Genomic DNA, 26040 nt, shown 5'->3' on the forward strand with positions numbered 1-26040 from the left:
GAAGAGATCACGCAGGGCTTTGGGTAGATGTCCCCCTGCACATTATTGGCAGAGGCCAATCAGATCTCTCCAAATGCAAATAAAAAGTAAGATGTGAGGGTCTGCTGAGATGGCTTGGCGGTTAAGAACATCTGCGGCTTACACTTGGTTCCCAGCACCCCTGTTGGGTAGCTCTCAACCTGTTGATAACTCCAGTTTCAGAGTATCTGACATCGTGGCACCCTCCTACACACACACACACACACACACACACACACACACACACACTTTAAGATAAAGCAATTAATTAAAACTGTGAGGAGTGGTACACATGTAAGCATAAAAGCAGGAGCTGTGGCTAACATCTCTTTAAACACGGAATGTACCTGGGAGGTAGAGGCAGGGTATCAAGAAGAGGAGCCTGTCCGTACCACAGCACCTAGCTGGTAGGGCAGATGCTGCATGACTCACATCGAATATCTCATTTAATTCTTTGTTGTTGTTTTTTTTTTAAACGTTTATTTATTTTATATATCTAAGTACACTGTAGCTGTCTTCAGACACACCAGAAGAGGTCATCAGATCTCATTACAGATGGTTGTGAGCCACCGTGTGGTTGCTGGGAATTGAACTCAGGACCTCTGGAAGAGCAGTTGGTTCTCTTAACCACTGAGCCACCTCTCCAGCCCCTCATTTAATTCTTACCCAGCGCTTTGAAATGGGTGCTATTATCACCTCCACTTTGTCCAGATAAAGCTGAGGCTTTAGTGGTTTTCTTACAGACACACAACTAAATGGCAAAGGCCAGACTCTCATTCATGACGTCAGGGCTCTGGACCCTGGCTCTTTAACACTGCATCATACTGCCCACTGAGACTGTAACCGCTCTGTAGATTCTCAAACAGTGGGATGGCCCTGAGCCACTGGCGTGGTTGGGAAGTGTCTTTACTGAGGGCGTGCTGACAGATGACCACATTCTCACAAGTCCTTAAGTGGGTCCCCATGGCCAGGAGGCCCCTGTGAAGGATTAAAAATGCAACCTCGGGTCTTTCACACACCTGTTTCATGAAATGGTGCTTAATTCTCACCTCTTGAGTAAGTGAGGGCCTTAGTGACTTGCTGTTAGTGACAGAACAAAATGAAAGTGATTGGCTCACCACAGAGTCAACACAGCTGCTTTGTTCTTTCTCTTGAGAATTTTTACACTGCCCTACAGAAGGCCCCTGGTGAAGAGCGGAGGCTTTCTGCCAACAGTCACCTGGAGGCCTTCAGATGAGTCAAGTTCCAGCCACTTCATGACTGATTCTGAGCCAGAAGCTACCAGCTAAATCACCCCTGGACTCTCAACCCATACAAGTTCTGAGATGGCCAGTTACCCTAAGCTACGGTTGATGGACTTTGTTAGACAGCCACATATGACCTTAGCACCCCTGGGAGGCAAGGATTAATGGGACCATGGTGCACCCCTTCAGTTCCACTGACTTCCATCAGCAGAAGCTAGGGCCTCATTGGATAATTGGCTTCCTCTGTTTTATATTCAGCCTGAATTACGTGTCCGGCTAGTCATGTAAAAATGCCCAAAGAGAGAGAGAGAGATCCATCCACAGTGCAACTTTTGGAGGAGGTAGAGAGTGAGCTCTGGGCGCTGAGAATGGAAGCTCGGTCAAGATCAAGCAGCCATCCCAGGCCCTCGTGCTACTTGAAGTGTAGCTCCCACCAGCGATGCCGGCACTATTTGGAGACTACGCCTTATACCAAGCTTCTCATGTGACTTGTACGGAAGAGGCAGAATCCGAAGAAATGCACAAGCATCCCTGGAACCAAAGTATCGTCGTGACCGCGTCAATACGTGGTCCCTTCCCCAAGCCAGAAGAAAGGGAAGGAGTTCTCCCTGGGAGTTCCTAAGAGCCCTTCCTCTCTTTTACCAAATCCATTTGGCCCAAATGTTTGGGAAGAAAAACTGGTGTCATACAGAGTGACTACTTAAGATGGATCTATCAAACCCAGCCTGTCTGCACTCTGCTTCCCACAGTGAAATGCCACACGGTGTGTGGGAGAGGCGAGCGAGCGAGCACTTCCCTGCCTATCCGTTCCAACTCCCACCTTCTACAGGTTTTGGCAGGATGTGGACTGAACCTTTGCCCCCAGCCATTGCTCACTTCCTGGACTGAGATTCATATATCACTCTTTCCCTGCTTCTCATCTGCGACTGAAATCCCATGGCAGGACATCCTGGACTGATGGAGATGTTTCAAACAGAACCTACAAATCTGGATGGTGACTGAGGAACCAGGGAAGCACGTCAGAGGCGCGCCTGTGGTTTGAGAAAGCTGCCCTAGAGAATTCTGATCCTCACTGCATGCAAGGGGCCGGGCTTCCTCGCGTAGAAGCCTGATGCTTTACAGTGCTATGGGTAGGCCCATGGCAGATTCTTCTGGTGAGCTGGAACATATGCAGCTCTGTGCGGCTGGGAGTTCTTTGGACTTCTGATGTTTTTAGGACAGCCGTAGGGGTCTCAGGGGTGAGGTGACAGAAACTCTCAAGCAGTGCCAGGGCGAATGGAGAGAAGGAGGAAAGGGCAAGTTATGTCCTAAGGTAAACTAGTCATGAGGATGAAGGAAGAGGTGAGCTCACAGAATCAGCCACCAACATCTTCATGAAGTCCCCTTGGTTTTCTCCCACAGTGGTGTCCAGAAAGTTTTGGGTTGACTTGGTGCTGAAACCGTACCCCACACCAATGAGACTCCAGTGCACTCCCACCACACAAGGCCTATGGGGGTTATCTTGGTGTGTGAGACTCTGCCATCAAGAAAATTGGGTGTTGCCAGGAGAGGAATTAGCCTGTCCAACCCAGCCAAGCTCTGTTGCTCCTCAGAGCCAGAGTTCCAGAGCAGAATGCCCTCAATTCATGGCTGAGGAGACATATCCAGAGATGTGGCATGACTTGGCCAGTGTTACCCATCAGTCACAGCTCAGGTCTCTCAGTCTGGGCACGGAGCATTTTCTACCCTGCAGTAATTCATATATCTATCAGAGGAAAGAGATGCACCGGATTGTCATTAGAGGCAATTCACAGTGGTTGAAGGAAGAAATCAGAGAAAATCTTAAAAAAAAAAAAGGTTCATGGAAATACAGTTTATTAAAATATAGTTTATTAATATATATTCTCTCTACCCAATATATGTATACTAATACATGTGTATATGTATGTATGTGTATAAATATGTGTATATATATATACATATATATATATATATATATATATATATGAATTTATATATGGGCTGGAGAGATGACTCAGTGGTTAAGAATACTTGCTGCTCTTTCAGAGAATCTGAGTTCAGTTCCCACAAGGCTACTCATTACTGACTGCAACACCAGCTCCAGAGAGTTCAATGCCTGCTTCTGGTTTCCGTAGGCAAACACACATTCATTTCTAAGACAAAGATTTTATTTTCTATTTACGTGCACATTGGGGTCGGAGGACAGCTTCATGAGAGTTGGTATTTTCCTTCCACCATATGGTGCCAGGGATCGAACTCAGACCCCCAGGCTGGTCAGCAAGCATGTTTACCCTGAGCCATCTCGCTGGCCTATGCTTGGTCTGCTTGGTTTGTGTATGAAGCTTTCCTTATCTCTTTCTGCCCTTCTTAAGGCCAGTTACATCACAGGTGCCAGAGCACAGAACACAGTTTACATATAAAGGAAGAGAGACCGACAGCAACGGGAAACAAAATCCTAATGCTAGCTCCTCTCCATCCCCGAGTACACACCATGACCCACACTCTGCTGTTGTACACACTCTGCCTCATACAGGCGTCAAGGACTCCACCAGTAACTGCCACTTCTGCCCCACTTTCATAGACGAGGAAACTGAGGGCTGATAAGGACTGCTTTGTGCCCCGTCTTGTAACTAAAAATAATCTGAGATTTAAATCCAGTTCTTCCCGATTTCTTATCCAGGGGTTGGCATGTAGGGCCTGCTGGTGTACTTTCTAATGGAACCAGGTTTTACTGGAACACGGCCTCGATCACTCATTCATGCGTCATCTACGGCTGCTTCCGAAAGGCACTGACGGAACCAAGGAGTTGTGACAGAGACCATATGGCTCCAAAAGCCCAAAACACTCATTTTCTGTCCCCTTCCGGATAGGCTTGGCAATCCATGTTCGCCTAATGGAGGCTCAAATAATATTAATTGAAAGAATAAGTGTCTGGGGACTCCATGCGCTGATGCACATATTCATTCTACGGAATCCCTTTAACGGCTGCCATGTGCCAGGCCCTCTGCTTCCTGGTGAGGTGCGGCTGTGCTCACACTCCACTTCCTTCTGGTCTCTCAGAGTTCACCCACCTGCGGTCCCTGGCAAAAGCAACACCTGCTGCCTACGCCTCCATTGTCTTGGCCCCATCACTAGCTTCAACAAGAAAATTCATTAAAAAAAAAAAAAAAGACAGAGGAAATGAACCAGGATTTGGAATCTCAGTGTGTGCTGTGGGGAGGTCTCAGAGGAGAAGGATTTGGAATCTCAGTGTGTGCTGTGGGGAGGTCTCAGAGGAGAAGCTGAGGTGGAGATTTTCACTCACCTGCTCATCCCTTCCTTCCTTAGCCTCAGTCCATAGGCGTGGCTGAGATGGCAGTGAAATTTAAGAGTGAGATTGCCAGGAAAAAAAAAAAACCCAGACCCAACACACTGACAACTAAATTAGTTTGGCAGCAAGGCAGGATGATGCGACGAGGGGCTCAAAGCCAGGAATGAATTGTGGGTACTGAGTGAGGCTGGGGCAGGTACCCGCTCTCCTCAGATCAGTATGGATATGACTGAGGAACTTGAAGCTAATTCCATGGCTTCACAGAATGTTCTAGAGAGGGGGAAAAAACTGCAAACTAGGCCAGGCACCCTTCAGTTCATACTATCAACTTACGAACAGTGTAGGAAATTTCACTCTGGGGAAGGAAGGCTGGTGAGGGAGAGTGAGAAGAGATTGTCTGAGATGTGAGTGGGGACGAATGCATATGGCACAGATGCTGGCATGCTTGCCACTGTCCTTGAAGTCTGCTGACTTAGTGCAAGGCCTGGCCAGGATCCCAAGGCTGCGTTGACATGGACCGTGTAATCAGTGTGACAGGGAACACACTGACTTCGCCCAGTGCAAGGCTCCCTGGGGGTTGGAAGTGTACCCAGAAGTGTAAGACCCTTTACAGGGCATGGAGACACAAGGCTGTATGTAGTCTCAGCGCTAGGGAAGTGGAGGTTTGGAGAATTGTGAGTTCAAGACCAGCTTAGGCTACATAGTGACACTCTCAAAAACAACAAAACAAAACAAACCTAGGCCCAAACTGGGCCCTGCCTGGACTTATTTATGATCTACAGAATCTGTGATAATAAATGCTTAGTTTATTTATATATCTAATTGTTTGGTTTTGTGGCTAGGGGTCTTCATTTATCATATCTATCCAAAACCACCTCCCTCCAGCTTCCCCCAGTACCTCAATCCAAGACACAGTTTTAAGTAAGCTGGATTGACTGACCCCAAAATTTCAGTTTCTTTTTTTAATTTAAAAAGTTTTTATGTGTATAGTTGCTTCGCCTGAAAGTGTCCCTTTGTACCAGGTGTGTGCCTGATACCCAAGGAGGCATCAGATCTCCTGGAACTGGAGTTACAGGTGGTTGGGAGCTGCGGTGTAGGCGCTAGTAATCAGACCTGCATTCCCTGGAAGAATAAACAGCCAGTGCTTTGAACCGCCAAGCCATCTCTCCAGCCCCACATTTTCTTTTTACTGTCTTTCTTTCTCTCTGTCTCTCTGTCTGTTTCTGTCTCTGTCTCTGTGTGTCTGTCTGTGAGTATATGCATTCACAGTGTGTGCAGGTGTCCACAGGGGACAGAAGTGTCAGAGCTGAAGTTACAGACAGTTTTGAGCTGTCCAGTGTGGGTTCTGAGAACCAAATGCAGCTCTCCGCAAGAGCAGGTAATGCTGGTGGTGGTAGGAGGAGGGTGCTGGCTTTAAGAGCAAGTGTTAGGTTTGGTCTGACCTGGACAGGAGTGGACAGGACCTGCTCTAACACTCTCAGCAGAGAGAAGGAGGCTCAGGTCATGAGAGGAAGTAATGCTTTGACAAAATGCTCTTCAGGTTGATGAGCACAGTGGCCCTATCCTGTGGATCTGTGAAGCTATAGGGCTGTCCATTGAGACAGTGGGAGTCACTCTTAGTCCCATGAGGCTGAGCAGAGCCCAGCTCTCATATTCACACCAATGTCCCCTGTGCTTTATAGTTGGGTACACACAGAGAAAACAAGGAAGCTCAGAACCCAGAACAGAGCTCCAGGCTTCCCAGGACAAGCTGTTTATATGACAGCCATCACCTCTTTTCTGACTTTGCCTTCCCTAAGGCAGGGGGAAGGGATTGGTGGCTTTTCTTCTTTAATGTTCCCCAGCTGCCGCATCAGGGTTTTGCTGATGACAGAATGAGGGACCCCAGCAGCACAGTTTCTGAATGTCTGAGGCAAGGCTTGGCATGAGTCTGGCCTGGATGTCTGGGAGCTGGGCCAGTCCTGGTCGCTGACCCTCCTGCAGGGTGTGTGTGGCACAGAGACCTTTCCTCTTTCTCCAGTGGAGAACACAGGGCTTGCAGCACGCCTGCCTCACAACATGATTCCCACAATGAAGAAAGCTTCGTGTGTGAAGGCTAAAGTTATGGGTTTGTTTGTTTGTTTGTTTGTTTTTCTTTCGAGACTAAAGTTATGTTTTAAGTTTAAATTACTGTGTTTTAGGACTCTATAAAACAAAGATGCCCCTAATCTGTAAGCCCCATTTGCCCAAGGACAGATAACAGGTTGCTGGAGGCTGTTATGTTAGATAACAAATCTAGTTTTTCTCTTCTGTAAACAAGACTGGTTGCCCCAACTGCACAGGATGTGCTTTGATCACACATAGGCGGGAGGTGCATCAGGATGTATGCTTACCCCTGACTGCATGAAGGCAGGAAGTATGGGTTGGGCTAATATAATTTGCAGCTATTCTCTGGGAATCCCAGGTATGAACCTGGCCAGTTGCTACTGTCCTGGCCAGTAGATAATAAAGCGTGCTGCTTCAAGTTTGTCTCACAAATTGTGGTAGTGGTCTTATTCTCGCCCGGTGCGATTAATACATGTACCTGTTCAAACAGCACACTAGGTAGGGTCTACCTGATTGGATTTAGACTCACAGTGTTTCCCACCCTGCCTTTTATGACACGCCTTGGCACTTCCCAAGTCCTTTGGGCCACTGGAGACTATTTCCAAACCTGAATCAAGCAGCAACAGCAAGCAAAGCTGTCTCTAAAACCATCAACAGAGCCACATTATAGGCATGAGAAGAAAAACTGCCTTCGAGCTATTAGTTACTCCAGATCTCTTGTAGAGCGAGCAATTAGAGATGCAAAAGAAAGCACGAAGTTCCTGCTGCTCCACCTCCAGAGGCAGTGAGCAAAGAAAGTGGGGGGCAATAACACACAGAAACAAATTCTACCCAGAAAGCATTCCTCCAAAGAGAACTGGGTACTTCCAGATCCAAGACTCCCACCCTGCCCAAGAGCCAAGGCGTGGGGACTGCATGTTGAGCCTCACCTCGTTATTTCCTCTTTCAGGGCAGCGGGGTCGGCAGGATAAAACTTCACGCGGAAGCACATGGTGAATGGAGGTTGGGCTGCAGAGGAAGAGGTGTCTGTTAGGAGAGACCCTCTCAAGATGACTGGGTTCCCCTCCTGGCATGCACAGGCCCCCGAACCATAAAGGGAAAAAAATCTCTTTGTGAGGCTAGACAGAAGGCTCAGCATCAGGATTGCAGACTGAGGACCCAGGTTCAATTCCCAGCACCCACATGGTTGGTTGCGGCCATCTACAACTCTAAATCCAGGGACTCTTCTGGTCTCCAGAGGTACCAGGCCCACATGTGGTGCAAAGACACACATTCATGTAGGCTAAACACCCACACACATAAGATAACTTAAAACCCTTTTGTGGGTACACTAGAACAGTAGGAAGTTACACATGCTGACCACACCTTCCTACCCTTGGGGGTTCCTCCCACCTCCCCCCCCACCCCCCAAGGGTAAGCCTTAGCTCCTTTCGAATACTTACATCTCAGCTGCTTCACCACTGACTTTGTAAACTCCAACCAATGCTGAAACAGAGAGCACAAGACAAGACAGTCCTGATGAGAAGCGGTGTCACACCCCGCCTGTTTTATCCTATTGAAATGGTGGGACCGAAGGCAACCTTCCTGGAAGCTTATCCATAGATGTGTAGAGAGGGAAGCCGTGCTCTGAACTAAGTACCCGTGACAGACCAGCCGTGAAGGGGAAAATTGCCCTAGCTTCAGGTGTCACTCCCAGGCTTCCGGGAGACCCCTCCCAAACCAGGGTGCCAAAGCTTTGAGGGTTGCCCCTGATGGGCCCATGGGCACAGATAATTATGCATGCACGGACAGCGTGCTTGGCTTGAGTGTGGAGCTGCTGAACTTAATGTCTGCTGTGCACTGTGTTAAATGCCAGCTTCCTCTGGCAAAGGAGTGGGGTGGAGGGTGTTGGTGGCAACTTTAAAAAGTACTGATAAGAAGAGATTTCCAAATGGAGGGGAGGTAGAGATGGGTAGTATATATATTTCTATTTTTGTCTGAGTAACATAGGTAGCCAATGCTTGTATTACTCAGGATTTCCTGGCATGCGGCAAGGATAGATAATTACCTGTAACTAATGTGCAGGATAATATCCTGTCCCACATTTTTTTTAATTTCACATGTATTGCATGTGTGTCTGTGTAAAGGTGCCAGTTCCTTTGGAACTGGAGTTACAGACAGTGGTAAAGGGCCGTGTGGGTGCTGGGAATTGAACCTGGGTCCTCTAGAAGAGCAGTCAGTGCACCTCCCCATGGGTTTTTATAGCTAAAATATAGTCAAACTACATTTTTCATTTTCCTCTACAGCACTTAAGTTTGAGGGAAGGCAACAATGAGACCATTCTAACCTCTCTCTTTTAAAAAGATATTTGTACAGAGTGAGTTCCAGGACAGCCAGGGCTACACAGAGAAACTCTATCTTGGAAAAAAAAAAAAAAAGATTTTGTGTGTGTGTGTGGGGGGGGGCAGAAGAGGGTGTCAGAAACCCCAAAGCTAGAGTTAATGGTGGTTGTGAGCTGCCCCATGTGGGTGCTAAGAACCAAACTTGGGTCCTCTGGAAGAGCAAGAAAGTGCTGTTACCAGCTGGGCCATCTGTCCGGCTCCAGATGACTGTAGACCAGTTTCCCCCCTCTCTGTGTGTTCTTGATAACATTCGTTACTGATGCCTGACGCTCTTACATTAGGCAAGTAACTTGTCAATTGGCAGAGAGCTAAAACTGCTAATATTTGGGGTTTGATTGCTTGGAAGTGGCTTGAAGATGCTGGCTGTAAGCTTCCAGAGGACAGCAACTGACTTGTTTAGCATATAATAACCGGGGCTTAGCATGTGGGGCAACGCGCAGTTGTGGACTGGGCAAAGGGCTAGGTTTCAGAGTGCCCTCTTTCCTGGCTACTTCTGCTTACTGTAACTGTCTTGGCCGAGACTTTCTTCTGCAGGAAAGCAGCCAAGGCCATGCAGACAGCATCCTGGCCTCCCTCTGTTCCCAGCTCTCACCTTTTGGGCTGGGCTGTGGGTCATGTAGTTAATGGACCCACTAAGAGCCAGGACTGTCGGCTCCACGAGGATAATCTGGGCTGACATTCTGCTCTCTTGCTTCCTGTGATCTGAGCTCCCACGAGGCTGGCAACTTATTACAGCCACTCAGCGTGGTTAAGAGGCCCTTCTCACATTACACGGCCCGCCGGCCGCAGCTCTGCTTCGCAGGGAGGCAGAAGTAAGAGGTGCAATTGCACAGAGGCGGCTGGAGCTGCAGCTTTGCCTGGGCTGGTGCAGGAGGCCTGTCTGGTTCAAAGCGCGCTAGGACTGCATAGCGAGAAGAGCACAGCAAGTGTTGGGGACGTAGTGCACAGACCTTTAGACTGACAGGTGAGAGAAATAAGATAGGGATAATAAAGAAGACAGACGACAAGATCTTACTGAGCCATGATCGCCAGAGGGCTTGTGAGCTCAGTTACAAGGAGGCCCCTCCCCCCTGGCAGTCGCAAGAGACAACTTTTGTTTGGACCGAGCTGAGAACTCAGGAGAGGACTGAAGCTGGAGAGCACCAGGAAGGCTTGGACAGCTGTCATCACAGATCATCTGAGGGATTTTAGAGATCCAGTGGAAAAATCATGAGATTGTCCCAGTAACATGGGGACGGCATCTTGTAGACCCAATCCCAGAATTAATAGCAAACTGAGACCATGAGGCAGGATCAGGAAAAGAGGCAAGATTCAGGGGGAGACAGGTCAAAATGCAACAATCTTCATGCTTTGAGGCTTGAAAGGGTGGAAAAAGGCCGTGGAGAGGGCAGAGGCTCAGCCTGAGCTGGAAACAGAGGGCGCAGCAGGAGGTAGCTCCTCCAGGAGAGAAGGGTGGAGAGAGAGATGGGAGCCCCAAGACACCCAGTGAGCAAGCAGTGGTGAAGATCAATGTGAGCTGTTGAGACCACCTTGGAGCCAGGGCAGAGGCTTTCCTTGCTCGCGCCTGTGGGAGCGAGGAGTTAACTTCCTGTATCTCTGCCATGAATTAGTGGATTTAGATTAAGTCCTTGTCATAGATTGTCTAAGACCTCCCATGACTCTCAGGCCTTGGTGCTCCATGTTCCTTTTCTGAGGCTCAGAATCACCCCCACTTGGGCTACTTTGTGATTTCAGCCTGATACCTCAGAAATCACACAGTCAGACAGTCCTGGGCTCCAGACTGGCCTTGCTACCTACCCTGGTTGGACCACCTGTCTTAATCTATTCATCTGGAGTCTTGTCACTGGCCTTAAGGGTTGCTTGATGGAACATGTGTAGAGCTCTTGATTCAGCACCAGGTACCACATGGTGCTCAGTCTACATCAGCCTGGTGGGGCTTAGTTTACAGCAGACTCTCTGTAAAGGGGCATAGCTCTTCTCTCCTAGTCTTCTCTTGTTCACCCTCCTCTAATCTGGATCAACTCCACAGCCATCCTTTTCTCTTCAAAAACATCCTACCCTAACTGAGAAAGTGATCAACAGGACACATTTGTCCCTTGACTTTATATTGCTAGCTCTGGGGGAGATGAAGAGATCTTAGTGTATATACCCCACTCCCCAGGAGAGAGCACTTAGTCTAAACAAACACTGGGGGGCTGGGGGAAGAAAAGCCAACACCCCAGACTCCCACCACTTCCTGGAGAATGGGCACATACTGCAGTGAGGACAGTATGGTTTCTTGCTCTCTGGGCACTTAGTGATTACATACTAAGGTCCAGAGCTAAGGGCAGCATGCCAACAGAGCAGAGCAAGGGGCAGACTTTGAGGATAAATCTCCACGATGCTGCTCACAGCTCTGCCAGGCAGGGAGAGACAAGATAAATATGCGAAGAGTGGGGACCAGGCTAGTCAGAGGAAAAGGGCATGGTAGGTATCTTAAGAGTCTTTTCTAAAACTCACGTCTTTAGTACACAACCCTAAACAGGATCCAGAGGACAAAGTGGCTCAGGCAACCAAAAGATGAACAGCATCTGACTGTGGCACGGAGAAGGGCATATCCACTCTCCCTCAGCATCTGTCATTCTGGGTAGTGCCGGAATGCTGCTGTGCCTTCTTAGTGGCCTGAGACCCGCCATGATGGCAGAGATAGCCCTGTCGGGGACTGTGGGGGAAATCTTGGCCCTAGGGAAGGAGGCCCTACAGGATTTGTGAAGCACTGTAGGATTTATGATGATGTTTGTGGAGACTGGAGCGTGGGTGGTGAGTGAGCAGGAGTGCACAGCCTGCACGTGTCTGCATATTTTCCCACTTCCTAGGGATGCCAAACAGCACATCCTCACAGTCAGCAGAGGGACGATGAATCACCTGCAGAAATGCAGGTGTCTGCAGGCTGGGAAGATGAAGGTGAGCATCAAGGCACCACAAACCGTCAACTCATCCCTTCAGCAAATGCTTACTGAGTGTCAACTGCTTTCCAGGCCCTGCATCGGCTCCATGGTAGACAGTGATGGATGAGGTACAGTCTGTCTGTCTGTCCCCTCTTGGAACTTAAACTTCTGTGGGGACAAAGGCTGTCAGCACAGTGCAGGAAGTGCTACGATGGGTAGGTATTAAAGGACATAGTGGGCCATAGCGGGGATATATGGCAATGTTGAGAGAGACTTCCTGGAGGAAGCAAAAGGCCAGGAAAGACCTTAAATATGAAAAGAAGGTAGCTTTGGGGCTGGAGGGATGGCTCAGTGTTTAAGAGTGCTTGTTGTAATATGAACTAATCAGTAACCTCAGAGCTTGTGTCTCTAGCTGCATATGTAGCAGAAGATGGCCTAGTCGCCCATCACTGGGAAGAGAGGCCCCTTGGTCTTATAAACTTTATATGCCCCAGTACAGGGGAACGCCAGGGCCAAGAAGTGGGAGTAAGTGGGTAGGGGAGCAGGGTGGGGGGAGGGNATAGGGGACTTTGGGATAGCATTTGAAATGTAAATGAAGAAAATATGTAATAAAAAATTAAAAAAAAAAAAAAAGAATGCTTGTTGTTCTTGGAGAGGACCCAGGTTCATTTCTAAACACCCTGGGCAGGAAGCTCACAACTGCGTAACTCCAACTCCAGGGGATTCAACATACTCTCTGACTGCTGAAAACAACAAAAACACACGGCACACACATACACACACACACACACATGCACACACACACACATACACACACACACGAACACACACACATACATCAATAAAATAAAAATCCATCTTCAAAAAACAAAACAAAACCAGAAAACAAACCAAACCAAAAGGAAGCCAGGAGGAGGAAAAGGAGAAGAATGTTCCACGCAGAGAACTGAGGGACTGAAGGTCTGAGAGGGAGGCAGACATGTCTGGAGAGTCGTAATATCTGGCTGATCACAGAAAGGAAGGGCAGGCTGGTAAAGTGATGTTGGAGATGATGTAGGGGTTCGAGGGAAATGGATTTGTTTCTCTTTGAGATGCCAGTCTTGGTGAAGGCCCGTAGCCCACAGCTGCCTTCCTTTATTGCACAGACCAGGGAAAGAGCTATAGGCTTTACAAGGTGCTAAAGGGCTCGTCAGTTTGACTCCCTGTGCTGCCTAGACCAGACTGGCATTGCCCAGTGATGCTCTACCTAATCAGGACAAGATCCCTGAAATACGGGTCAGCCGGTTGACCAGAAAAGGAAGCAAGAGATGCCCTCTCTGTGCACTGGGCTCTAGGACCTCAACTCTGGCCTCCATAGGTTATCAGCTACACCTCTAGCAGGCATCCATGGCAAGTTGTTTAAGCTCTTGGGCTCCCTTTTTAGCATCTGTGAAATGTCAGGTCCCCTCAGCTGAAATCTAGCTCAGGTGATGTTCAGGCTCAGTGTAATAACACCAACTAGAGGCTCTGGGTGGTCCCTGACTCCTGAGGCTAAACTTTGCAAGAGAGTCACATACAACCAACGATGCAAGCCTATTTACTAACCCCGCACTCTGTGCTTTGAATTTTGACTTACCCGCTGCTTATCTGGGTCCACAAAACGAATCCCAAAGTAGTCTTTCTCAAGTAGGTTCAGGTGGTGGCAAAGGAGGTCAAACAGGTACTGGCCTTTGGCATCTCTCTGCAAAGCAAGCAAGCTCCATTGAGAAATATGTATTCTTTAGGGTGACGTACGTGTGTGTGTGTGTGTGTGTGTGTGTGTGTGTGTGTGATAAGAGGTATATGAATGTGTGTGCACATATGTATTTTATGCAATACTTTAGAGTGAATTGTGTATGTATATATATGTGCATGTGTGTGCACGTGTGTGTGTGTGTGTGTGTGTGTGTGTGTGTGTGCGCGCGCGCGCACATGGAGGCTAGCGGTCAATGTGGACCGCATTCCTTTTGAAACCAGACCTCTCATTAACCCTGAAGCTCACTGACTCCGCCGGACTGTCTGGACAGCAAGCTTCTCCAGCACCACCAAGCCTTGCTTTTGATTTTGTTTTTATAATTATAAGGATGATTTATGAACTGCATGTGGATATGACAGTAGTCCACACCCATAACTGTCCTTTGCACTGTGATGTCTCACACAGTCTCTGGCATTCTGAGGGGTTTAGCACCTGGGAGACACTCATCAGCATTCCAGCACACGGTATCGGAGCTCATCTACGGGGCATCAGAGTTCAGCCCCTGTTCTTCATGCCCACTGCCAGTTCCACAGGTCAAACCACACCTCTCCTGCAGCTGGAACTACTGCCTGAGCCTTCGAGTACATTCTCCATTTCCATTCGCACCCTGCTCAGTCCTTCTCCACAAAGTTACCAGAGTGATCCAACTTAGATGCAATGTCTTTTGTTTGCTGAATAGGTGATCCAGGCACAGTATAAGTCATTCACATGTGCAGAATAATATGCTACTAAGTTAGTCTTCTTCCCCTCCTCACTGCACATGGTCTTCCTAAGAGCATCTTGCAAACAGACTGTTATGTAATAGTCTAAAAGCAGGTACATATATAGGCAGGGATGCTGCCTCTTTTTAAAATATATCATATATACATGAATATATATATATATATATATATATATATATATATATATATATATATATATATGTTAAAATATATATAGTGTGTGCAAGCCACTGTGGATGTATGGAGGTCAGATGACATCTTCCAGGAGATGGTTCTCTTTTCCACCACATGAACCCAAGGACTGAAACTTGGCTCATCAGTCAGGCTTAGTGGCAGGCACCTTTCTCTGTTGAGCCATCTTGTTAGCCTTACATTTATAACACATTTCCCCTAGCATTGAGGATGCAGGGATTTGCAAGGGCTCTTCCCTGAGCTTCAGTCTAAACCCCCACACTTTTACATACTGTTTCTTGGTTTGTTTTTTGTTTTGTCTTCTACTGGAGCTGCTTGGCAAATCCTTCTATAGTAGTGCATGTAGCTCTGTCTCAGAGTTTTAAAGTACTGTATATAGTCTAATGAACCTAATGTTATTTACCCAGGTCCACATTAATGGAATCTGTTTCCAATCTATTAGCAGCAATGTGGCAGTGATCTTTAATTATATCACTCACGTCTGCTTAACACAATCAGTGACTTCCCATGCTTTTGGAATAAAGTCCTAACTCTGGTCAGGGCCTGTAATGTCCTACGCAGCCTGGCCCTTGCCCGCTTTCTGAACTCATCATTCTCTGCCTGCCATTCGGCAATAGCCTTTCTGCTCCTGACAAGCTAAGGCTCTCCTGCGTCTGTGCACTCAGGCCTGGAACACAATTCCTGTGGCTCCTCTTGCCCTGCTTCTGAGATCCCGGTGCCAAAGCCCCTCTGCACAGGTCTTTCCCCCTAGAGAATGGCTATGCTCCCCAGCTCTGCACCTCGCTTTCCTGTTTCTGTCCTTCATGACATTTAACAACACTCAGTCACCTTGTCGACCTCTCCCCATGTTTCTCTCGCTGGCTCCTTCTGAGGAGCCTTCCCCAGAACTAGCACAAGGTCTTATACAAGAAGTGCAGGACTTCATAGGATCTGTTGAATAAACTATTCATTAAAGAGAGGGTACATTGGATGAAAGGCTACCTAAAGTATAACTCAGACCTTCTACCTCCCAGGCCTGCCTGGGTATCCTAAGTGAGCCAGGAGGAGAATGACTGACTGGGAACTCTCAGGGCATCTGGAGCCCTGCACGGCTCCTGCCTTTGCAACCGTCCCAAGCTGTGTCTGCAGCTCAGCTCAGATGCCCTTTGGTACGTTTACATGGCCAACTGATGGCGTCTTATAAGAGTCTTCTAAGACTTGGTGAAATGGCTCTGGTCCATGGGTAATCACAGAACAGCTTGGCCCTACACCAACAACAGGTACATTATTAAGACATCCACCAAAGGTGAATTCTTTACCTCCCCCTTCTGCTGGCTTGCCCTAGTACTAGGGAAGGACCGGGGCAGGATGCTAAGTCTTTTTCTTGCCGAGGCTGAAAGGTGAGTGCAGCAGAGTTTAATTAGAGGAGGAAGCAGCTAGAAGGGACCTCTCCCTCCTCTTCTGCTGGCTGACACACCCTCTTCCTACACATTCTTCAGACAGCAGCCCCAATCCTATACTCTTAGGTCTCCCAACAGAAACAGGACAGAGACCTGGAACTTCTGGCTGGTCACAAGCCAGGTCTTTCTCGTCTCTTGAGGCAGGATCTACTCCCTCCTTGTTGTTGCAGAGGATGAGACAAGCTTACACTCCTACTTAGAGTCCTCTGGGAGGGGAGACATGTTCAACTCGGTCTATGCAGCATCCTCCGTTAGTACCCACCCCCTCCACTCTGGGGCAGCTGGGAGGGAAGAGTTGGAAGAGTAGAAGACCCTGGCCGGGTGTGGTGTCTTGTTTCATTTTTGTTTTGTTCTGTTTCTCTAGAAATGGTATTCACACTATGCTAAGTTAGTGCCTTGTGAGAAACTAGCACGGTTTTAAAGCCCGAATAAGCTCATTTCCAATCACACAGAAGCCTGGGATAAGGGAGAGTGTGAGACAAACGCTGTGTCACTGGTTATCCTGGAGAACAGGCAGTTGTGCTGATACATGATTACCATTTAGTCGCAGCAAAGTCAGAGCGCCAAGCCTGAGCCCGTCTATCTTCAGAACAGGAAGCTGAGGCAGGTGCCGAAGCCCTTATCCGCAGCTAAACTTGGAGGGTACACCAAATGATTCATGAGCCTCTGAGAATCACTCTGCAGCAGAGGATGGAGCATTTATGCTTTTGCTTCTTGGCAGGCCTGATTCTGGGTCTCTGTTTTGACTATTGTTTAGCAAGGGGACAGAGGCAGCAAGCAGAAAGCAAGTTTGGGCCAGTGACCCAAACGAATTAAGGTTAATTAAATTTTCTGCCCACTAATAAATAAATAGCCTTGGGTGGGAGCGCACTGCATTTTAACCCAGCACAGATGGAGTCAGGCATGGTGCACCCTGGTGGGGAGGCAGCATGTAGAACCCCACTCCCTATTAGCCTCCACCTTCTCTATCCTGCCTCACTGGAAGGCACAGAGATCTGCAGTCCAACTAACTGAAGGTTCATGAGGCTGAATAATCATGGCTTTCTTTGGACCACGGAGTTAAATGGAGATCTTTATGGGACCTTAGAGAAGGGGTAAGATGGAGGGGGAAGGCAGGGGTGAGATGGTGGGGGAAGGCAGGGGTGAGATGGTGGGGGAAGGCAGGGGTGAGATGGAGGGGAAGGCAGGGGTGAGATGGTAGAGGGAAAGGCAGGGGTAACATGGAGGGGAAGGCAGGGGTGAGATGGAGGGGAAGGCAGGGGTGAGATGGAGGGGAAGGCAGGGGTAAGATGGAGGGGGAAGACAGGGGTGAGATGGTGGAGGGGAAGGCAGGGGTGAGATGGAGGGGAAGGCAGGGGTGAGATGGAGGGGAAGGCAGGGGTGAGATGGAGGGGAAGGCAGGGGTGAGATGGAGGGGAAGGCAGCGAGCACAGGCAAGGGCTTGCCTCTCACGCAGCTCTGCCATTGCAGGGGCCTGTTCTAGAGCATTTGCTGTCCAGGTCTCTGGACTCTGGTTTCTAGGAGGTGAGGGTGGATGTAGCCAACCCTCTGCCTCCTGCCTATGTCAGACTCCTGAAGGCTTCCCAGTGACACTGCTGTCTGGGTGCTATGCCCAGTCTTACATTTCACCACCCTGCTCCTGGGAAAGGATCCAATTACCCCTCTGTGTGCAAGGGCCGGTCAGGTCGACAGCAGTGAGCAAAGTCCTCTGTGTTCAGTGTTGGGCAGGCTGGGATGAAGCTCAGGAGATATAGGGAAGGCAGTATGTTAGGTAAGTTCTCCATGCTGTGTTCCCCATCTCCTAAATGATGTCACATCCCACAACCATGACCAGAGCCTCTGCCTCCATGTTAGGGGATGGAAGTTATCAAACTCTATGTTCATCTCCCAAAAAGGACTTAAAGAGTTTGCTCTGGGGCTGGAGAGATGGCTCAGTGATTAAGAGCACTGACTGCTCTTCCAGAGATCCTGAGTTCAATCCCAGCAACCACATGGTGGCTTACAACCATCTGTAATGGGGATCTCATGTCCTCTTCTGGTGTGTCTGAAGAGAACAATGGTGGTGTACTCATATGCATAAAATAAATAAATCTTTAAAAAAAAAGTTTGCACCGGGTAGTGGTGGCATACACCTTTAACCCCAGCACTTGGGAGGCAGAGGCAGGCAGATTTCTGAGTTCGAGGTTAGCCTGGTCTACAGAGTTAGTTCCAAGACAGCCAGAGTTACACAGAGAAACCCTGTCTCCAAAAAAAAAAAAAAAAAAAAAAAAAGTTTGCTCTGTAATATTTATTGTTTTATTTTATAGGGTTTTATGTAGCCAAGGCTGGGCTCAAATTCCCTATGTAGCAGAGGCTAGCCTCCAACTCCCTGTCCTCTTGCCTCTAACTCCAGGCATGAGATATCATGTTTGACTTTTAACTTTTTTTTTTTTAAGGGTGATAAAGTAGATAACAATGTAGATGTTTAAGGTATTTATTACTAGTTTATTTAGTTGAAAACAAAACCTCAGGGTCATTGCTCAAAGTAAACAGGAAGAGCAATTAAACAAAACGTATTCAGCTCTAGAAATGGCGTCCATAGCAGGCCTAAGACAGTGAGCACTGTCACATGAAGTTCCCACCCTGTGAGGAGTCTAGTCACTTCATTGTGAGAGATGGACCCAGTGCAGGGCACAAGGGGTGTCTCTTGGTCTATAAATAATTCTTAGGCCTGGAAATGTTTCTTCTAATGTGCACTAGAGGGGGCAGGATGACTCGGTCCTCAATGCCCCTTGAATACCCATGGTCCAGCCTTCATAGTGGGATGGAGAGAGTAGGCAGTGAAGCCTGGATTCTGCAAATGTGTGGTTGCTCCTCTTGCTGGATCTGGCCAGTAGGGTGAGTGTCAGATCCTCTGCCCAGCAAGGTCATTGGCACATCCATGTCATCTTGACTGCCCATAAACCCTACAAACCCCGTGCCCCAGGCCTGCTAAGGCTTGCCCCCCAATCCCGGGTGAGATGTCACCACTGTCTGCCGCCAATTGAACATTGCATTATTCCAAGGCCGTCAAGTTGTTGGAAACCACTGAGAGCAACACCCGGCTGTTGGGCTCTGAGAGCTTCTCCAAGTGAGGCTCTAAAGTGACCTCGAGGTTAGGGTTTTCATATGTGCACAAGTGATCCGGGGAAAGTGGATTTCTCTCTGGTCTCATGACGCTCAGTGGTCTACAGTCCTGCTGCTGGCCCTATGTGTCTGTGTCTACCTTTCTTTGAAAGACAGGAAGTCTGGTACCCAGTGAGCGTCCACACAGGTCACAGTCTAGGCCTTTGTACATGATCTTCAGGAAATAAGTTTTTGATTAATTACTAAGTGAACTGGGCCAGGCTAATTGGCAACAGCTGATCTTACTGGATGGGCTGGCGTCTCCTGGGTCTTCAACTCTATTACCTGGTGAAATCAGAGTAGGAAAGGACAGGGAAGAGGCAAGATAGACGAAGGCTGTTTTGGGAGATGCTGTCCCTGTACAAATCTAAGTCCGATTTAACCTGAGAAATTAACACAGTATTTTAGTCACTGCTCTATTGCTGTGAAGAGACACCATGACCAAGGCAACTTTTGTAAAAGAAAGCATTTATTTGGGGGCTTGCTAACAGTTTTGGAGGGTTAGTTCATGATTACCACACTGGAACACAAACAGGCATGATCTGGAGCAGCAGCTGAGAGTTTTACATTCTGACCTGCAGGCAGCAGGCAGAGAGGAGGGAGGGAGGGAGGGAGAGAGGGAGAGAGGGAGAGAGGGAGNGAGGGAGAGAGGGAGAGAGGGAGAGAGGGAGNGAGGGAGAGAGGGAGAGNGNGNGAGAGNGNGAGNGNGNGAGAGNGNGAGNGAGGGAGAGAGGGAGAGAGAGAGAGAGGGAGAGAGGGAGAGTGAGTCTGGACCTGGCATGGGTTTTTGAAATCTCAAAGCCCACTTCCAATGACACAACTCCTCCAGCAAGGCCACTCCCACTCCAACAAGGCCACACCTTCTAATCCTTCCCAAACAGCTTCATTAACTGGGAATAAAACATTCTAATATATGGGACTGTGGGGGCCATTCTCACTCAAATCACCACACACAGTATTAGTCTCATGGCTATAAGCCTTTGTCTAATTTGCTTTTACCTTATGGGATAAACCTGGCGGGGCTGAGGGAGGGGGCACTGAGTAGGACAACAGGTCCAGCCCAAATGGCACTGAGTTGTGTGCAGTGCAAGCAGAGCTCCAAGATATCTGCTTCTGCTATCAACATACAGACATAGGCGAAAACAGTTCTGCACTCAAGAAGGCCTCTAACTGGGCCCGAGCCACTGAGAAGGAATTAAAAGCTCAATATTGGAAAAGACTAATCACTACATTTGCTTAATTACACTAATATAAAAGGCCATGCCTTTTCAGAGGAATGGCAAAACCCACTTCTGTGCTCCTAGACTCATGTAGACCAGCACCAGGATGCCTGAAACCCCAGGAAGCAGTCAAATGTCCTTTAATGGGCAAGTTGCACATGTATCTGGGGACTGCTCTATTATCTGACATTTTGCCCAACGTTCTCAAACATATTCCTGATATCTGACCAAGGTACATGGGATCTCTAATTGCCATGCCATCTCAGATCAACAGGCGGTTAATGGCAACCTGGCATTATACACCTGCACTGCTACCCGTTACAGGTCTGGTTGCTTTGGAAAGAGACTCTGAGATCGAGTTTAGCACGGCAGAGTTGTTCCTGGAATCAATGTCCATGGAAGAAAAGGAAGGAAGCCGAGGGACCAGAGGGAGATGCTAACCATAACCCTTCCATTGACTTGGCTGTACCCTGGAGAAGCCTGGACCTGAGGTGGCTCTTCAGTTGTTTTGGTTTAAGTCAAGATAGCAGGCTTTTTAAAGGCCTTGACTCCCTGGGCAGTATATACCTTAAACTGTGAAGCAATCTCTTCAGCTTTTCTTGGGGGTGTGGGATGTTTTTCAAACAAAAAAATTTAAATTATGGAGAGCAGACATTAGCTGGTAACTGGCTCCAAATCCCTCAGCCTAGGGAGCCATGGAGGCAGATTAACAAGGGGCTCTGTGCCATCTTCCCACACACCCCAAGAGCTGTTCTTAATCTTCTTTCACACCTGCACATCCTGCTCAGCAGGATGACTTCAGCATTGCCCTTGTGGGCCAAAGGTGGCCATCAGCTCAAGACAAGAAAAGTTGCTGCCTTGAAAAAGCAGATGCTCTATGGGGCACAAAGAGCACTTGATATGCTCTATGGGGCACATAGAGCACTTGAGATGCTCTATGGGGCACATCCCTCCCCAGAAGTATCTCCCACGTTGTTCTCAGACATGCACTTTTTAGTTTGTCAGAGATGCTTAGAAAAACATCGACTGCCAGCCAGTAAGATGCCAAGTGGACAGACTGGGCTCTGGGGCAGCCTCTGAAGTGTACCATGGACAGCATCAGACTCCAGGAAAGAATTCTTTCTTTCTGCCCAAACTGACTCTAGCAACGAGGGTTGACGGGACAATTCTCTCAAGTTTCCATTGGATAGAGGGTCAGTCTTATTTTCAGGCAAGGGGAGAATCCCTTCCAAATGGCAGTGTGATAGAAGCTGCCACACCTGAAGTATGGAGGAGTGATATTAACTGAAAGAAGTCACAAAGGAAGTGAGTCACTGGCTGAGCTTTGGGGGTCGGGGCTCAGAAATCTGCTGCCTTAGGAGGGACAGCACAGCAAGAGCGGGCATGGGCTAGGGAAGAACTTAAGCTAAATGTTATGGGACAACGAGGTCTACGGCAGATCAGTTTAGGGGGGCAGACAAGGGCGAGGTGGTGGAGGGCGGGTGACGCCTGCATGATTGCTGTATTGTAAGTGATGGTAATGGGTGTGAGGATTTTAAGCAGATACTCTTAAGGATTTATGTGAATTATTGACAGGAAGATCCTTTCAATGAGGCTATGAATGGTATGGATAAAGAAACATCCAGGCAGCAGAATACAAAGTATTTACTGATGAGGGGAATGGCAGAAAAATCAGGATTGGCGAACAATTTCATCTCAGCAAGAAGCCTGGGAGAACAGGTTGAGAAACTACTGTTAAAATGAGCATTAGCACAAAGACTTTGATGAATGGGTCATTGAGTACTGACTTAATTAAGGAAATAATTAAGATTTCTTAGATCACTGACTTATTTTTAGAGCACAGTATTTTGGCAAGTCCTATCTTTGAAAAAGGTGTTTGCTTGAATACACTTTCTTCTTGAAGTTACTAATATTGTAGCTAATTATCAAAGCATAGAAATCATATTTTATGTAAATAGAGGCTTAGACATTTCTACAGAGCAGAGTAAGGTCTCACTATAAAGTCTTGGCTGGCCTAGACATTACCGTGTTGACTAGACTGGCCTCAAACTCATGGAGATCCTTGTGCCTCTGCTTCCCCAGGGCTGGGATTAAAGGGATACACCACCACATCCAGTTCATATTTTCTTTTTCTTTCTTTTTTTTTTTTTTTAAAGATTTTATTTATTATTATATATAAGTACACTGTAGCTGTCTTCAGATGCGCCAGAAGAGGGCATCAGGTCTCATTATGGGTGGTTGTGAGCCACCATGTGGTTGCTGGGATTTGAACTCAGGACCTTTGGAAGAGCAGTCAGTGCTCTTACCCGCCGAGCCATCTCTCCAGCCCCAGTTCATATTTTCTTAATGCAGTAAATTAAAGATTAGGCTTGTAGCTCAGTGGAAGAGTGCTTATCTTCCATTTATAAGGCCCTGAGTCTGATCTCCAGTAAAATACACACACACACACACACACACACACACACACACACACACACACACAGATTTGTAATGAATCGTATCTAACAAATAGAATTCTAAGTTCCCCTTTCCCAGAATGACAAACAGGACTGAGTCTGAGTCTGAGTCTGAATGACAATGCTCAGCTCTGAGGGCTAGCAATCATTTTCACACTAAAGAAAGCTCCGTGCAGGAAGCAGTACCTCTGAGGAGGAAGAGCTGTGTAAAAAGGGGGTCAGCTCTAAGGCTGGCAGTCAGGAACTAGATTAAAAAGGGGACATGGTGGTGCCCACCTAAATAAAACCTGGCAGTGGGGAGGCTGGGGAAGGAGAAGGAAGGTCAAAACCTGACAGGGCTCTGCAGGGAGTGAGCCTCTGTCTCGACATAAAACAACAACCGAATGAAGTTTATTAAAGAGAATCGCCTGTACTCAAGCATTGTCAAGTTAGCTTTGGAAGCTGCAAATTGTTTTCACTTTTAAGTCTCCCAACTTATTTACGTTTTCATTAGCTAAGGGACACTGGGAAATGTTGTCACATAAATTTCTTCACTGATTGAGTTTTACAAGTTATGGCTGCTAGGAATTTACCATTTAGGAGTGTGTGAAGGTCAAGAATATGGAATTCCAGCGAAAGTCTGGACTGATGGCCTCAAAGACCAGAGTCTCTAGACATGTGCCCCTCCTTCCCATACAGCAAAATCTAGTGCGAAGACTCCTGCTGGGAAGCAGGCATTTTCAACTGCAGTGACTCAGGACTCATTATGAGATCCAACAACTTGGCTTTCCAGAGTCCGTGGGGCTTTGACGATCTAAATTAAGGTTTGCTTAATGGAGTGGCTTTGCTTTAGAAAACAGTTTTGTTGGAAATCTGAGATGCGCTTCCCCTAAAATACATTTAACGTTACTCATCTGGAATAATGGGACAGAGGGGACCAGGATTACTTACCAGCTCTTAAGTGTTTATAATGAAATGAAATATTTGCCACTTTCAGTGATGATATATGTAAAGTAAAAATATAAATTAATCATGAGTAAGCAGACATTAACAAGGACACATGGTATATATTTATGAATAATACTGTGCCACAAAAGAGAGTTCCTTAATATTAAGGATTGGGCTAGGGATATAATTCTTTGGACGTGTGTAGAATATTCTCTTCTGTCTCTATTTGTTCAAATTCTAGCCAGACACGAACACTTAGGCAAAACAGTACTGATTCTCAGCAGAATTATTTTCCTTTATTTGTATATTATTCCATTATTTGTAATATTTCAGTTTGTTCTAGGTCACCATTTGAGTTCTTAAAACTCTATAAATGCCTTAAGTGTCGGGGCTATTTTCTCTTGTTACTTTTGTAGTCCCTAAATACATATCTTGACTTAATTCCTATGGTGTGTACTATGCATTGAGGTCCTCGTCCAAGGCAGTGCTGTGGCCTTGTTATTTAATGGTCTCATATGTGCGTGTGTGTTTAGCTCCACTGATACGTGCATTCCTCATCAGATAGCTCAGGCGGGAGTTCAGGGTCAGCTTAGGCATCTGGGCAGGATTCACACACAGAACTCGAGGGTCCTTCCCCCCCACCCCCAGCAGAATTTTCCTCCACTCCCCAGCTGCTGCGGTTATCCCAAAGTTTGGCCTCTATGGGTTTGACAGAAACTGCATTTCCTTGCCCTCCCTGTATGACACCAGATGGACTATGTCCACAAGCCAACAGCCACCAATGGGAAGGTGACTCCTGCCACATCCTTTCCCAAGGGCAGACCCAACCGCAGTTTCTGTCTGCTTTCTATGAGACCTCAGTGGTGCTTTTTATGTTTCACTAGCACTGAGCATCTTCTGTGGGCAGGTAGGGCTCAGCGGGAAGTACTTGGTCATTACAGAAAGCAGCACCTGCCTTTGCTAATACAGGATGTCATTGCAGACACCCGCCCGCCCCCACACAAAGACTACAAAGAGGATTAAACAGAAGCCAGAGTTATCCTCAGTTGTAAACAGAGGGGGTGGTAACTGCTCCGAATCTTAATTAAAGGAATAGTGACACTGCTTTTACCTGTTACTTGAGGACACCACTACAAATGAGTGGGGACTGGATACTTGCAGTTTAAGGGCTGCTAGGCTCCTACCATCTACTCGCTGCAGAGAGACTAAGAGGAAGAAATCATGCAACAGGGTGGGTAACCAAAGGCTTGCACTTGGAATGTGTTGAAGTGCTCACACATTTTATGATAACTTATGACGCTGACATCGGTGTGGGTCAGAGAAGACAAAGCAAAGTCTCCTTTTAAATAAAGTTCCCAAGGTCACCCTTCCTGACTCCTCTTCCAGCTCCTGAAACACTCTCCAGTTTTCCTGATTGCATCATCATCATCATCATCATCATCATCATCATCATCATGTGGCTTTTTGAGAGAGGGCTTCAAGTAGCTCAGGTTGGCCTGGAACTTGAGATGTAGTTGAGGGCAACCTTGAACTCTTGATCTTCCTGCTTCCAAGTGATGGAATTACACATGTACACTACCACACCAGGAGGTTCTTTCTTTTTTAACATTTTTTTATTACATTTATTTACATGTGTGTGCATGCATGTGTGCTATGGGAAGCATGCTTAAAGATGGCAGAATCTGCGTTCTGTGTGCCAGGCATTGTAATTACATGTTATCTCTATGTTTCTCCATTCTTTAGACGAGGAAATTGAGGATGCGAGTCACTGTTCTGTTTTCACTCCAACCCACAGCCCCCACCACTTCTAATGAGTTGATGTAAAATGCTTCAGTGACCATGGCAAAGAGGTCTAGGCCAACAGAGGATGCTGGATTGTGTTGTGTGTTTAGGAGGCTTTGGAGTACAGTGGAAAGGGTGTAAGCAGGGGCTAGGTGTGGCAGGTGGCTTGAGGGGCTGTACAGATGGAAGTGACCGCAGACTGACTCCAGCTCTCTTAACCCCCTTCTCCTACAATGCAGCCTCACAGCCTCCTGTTTGCTCCTCAGATACCCCAAGCTCATTTTAAAGATAGGCACACTCCAGCTGGGCGTGGTGGCGCACTCCTTTAATCCCAGCACTTGGGAGGCAGAGGCAGGAGGATTTCTGAGTTCGAGGCCAGCCTGGTCTACAAAGTGAGTTCCAGGACAGCCAGGGCTATA

The 26040-nt window shown here is 47.5% G+C and overlaps 1 protein-coding gene across 4 annotated transcripts in view; it reads right to left on the reverse strand.

Moving 5' to 3' along the window:
- The window catches only part of Frmd5 (FERM domain containing 5), a 262448-nt gene that overhangs the window by 29451 nt on the left and 206957 nt on the right, over positions 1 to 26040 (reverse strand). For all 4 annotated transcript variants that reach the window (XM_021191990.2, XM_021191988.2, XM_029535891.1 and 1 more), the window contains exons 2-4: positions 13581 to 13685; positions 8100 to 8142; positions 7587 to 7665 (exon numbers count right to left, since the gene is read on the reverse strand). In XM_021191990.2, coding sequence (XP_021047649.1) covers positions 7587 to 7665; positions 8100 to 8142; positions 13581 to 13685 — 227 coding nt within the window. The remainder of the gene's footprint in view (positions 1 to 7586; positions 7666 to 8099; positions 8143 to 13580; positions 13686 to 26040) is intronic.

The sequence above is a fragment of the Mus pahari genome, chromosome 3 (genome assembly GCF_900095145.1).
Source record: "Mus pahari chromosome 3, PAHARI_EIJ_v1.1, whole genome shotgun sequence".
NCBI lineage: Eukaryota > Metazoa > Chordata > Mammalia > Rodentia > Muridae > Mus > Mus pahari.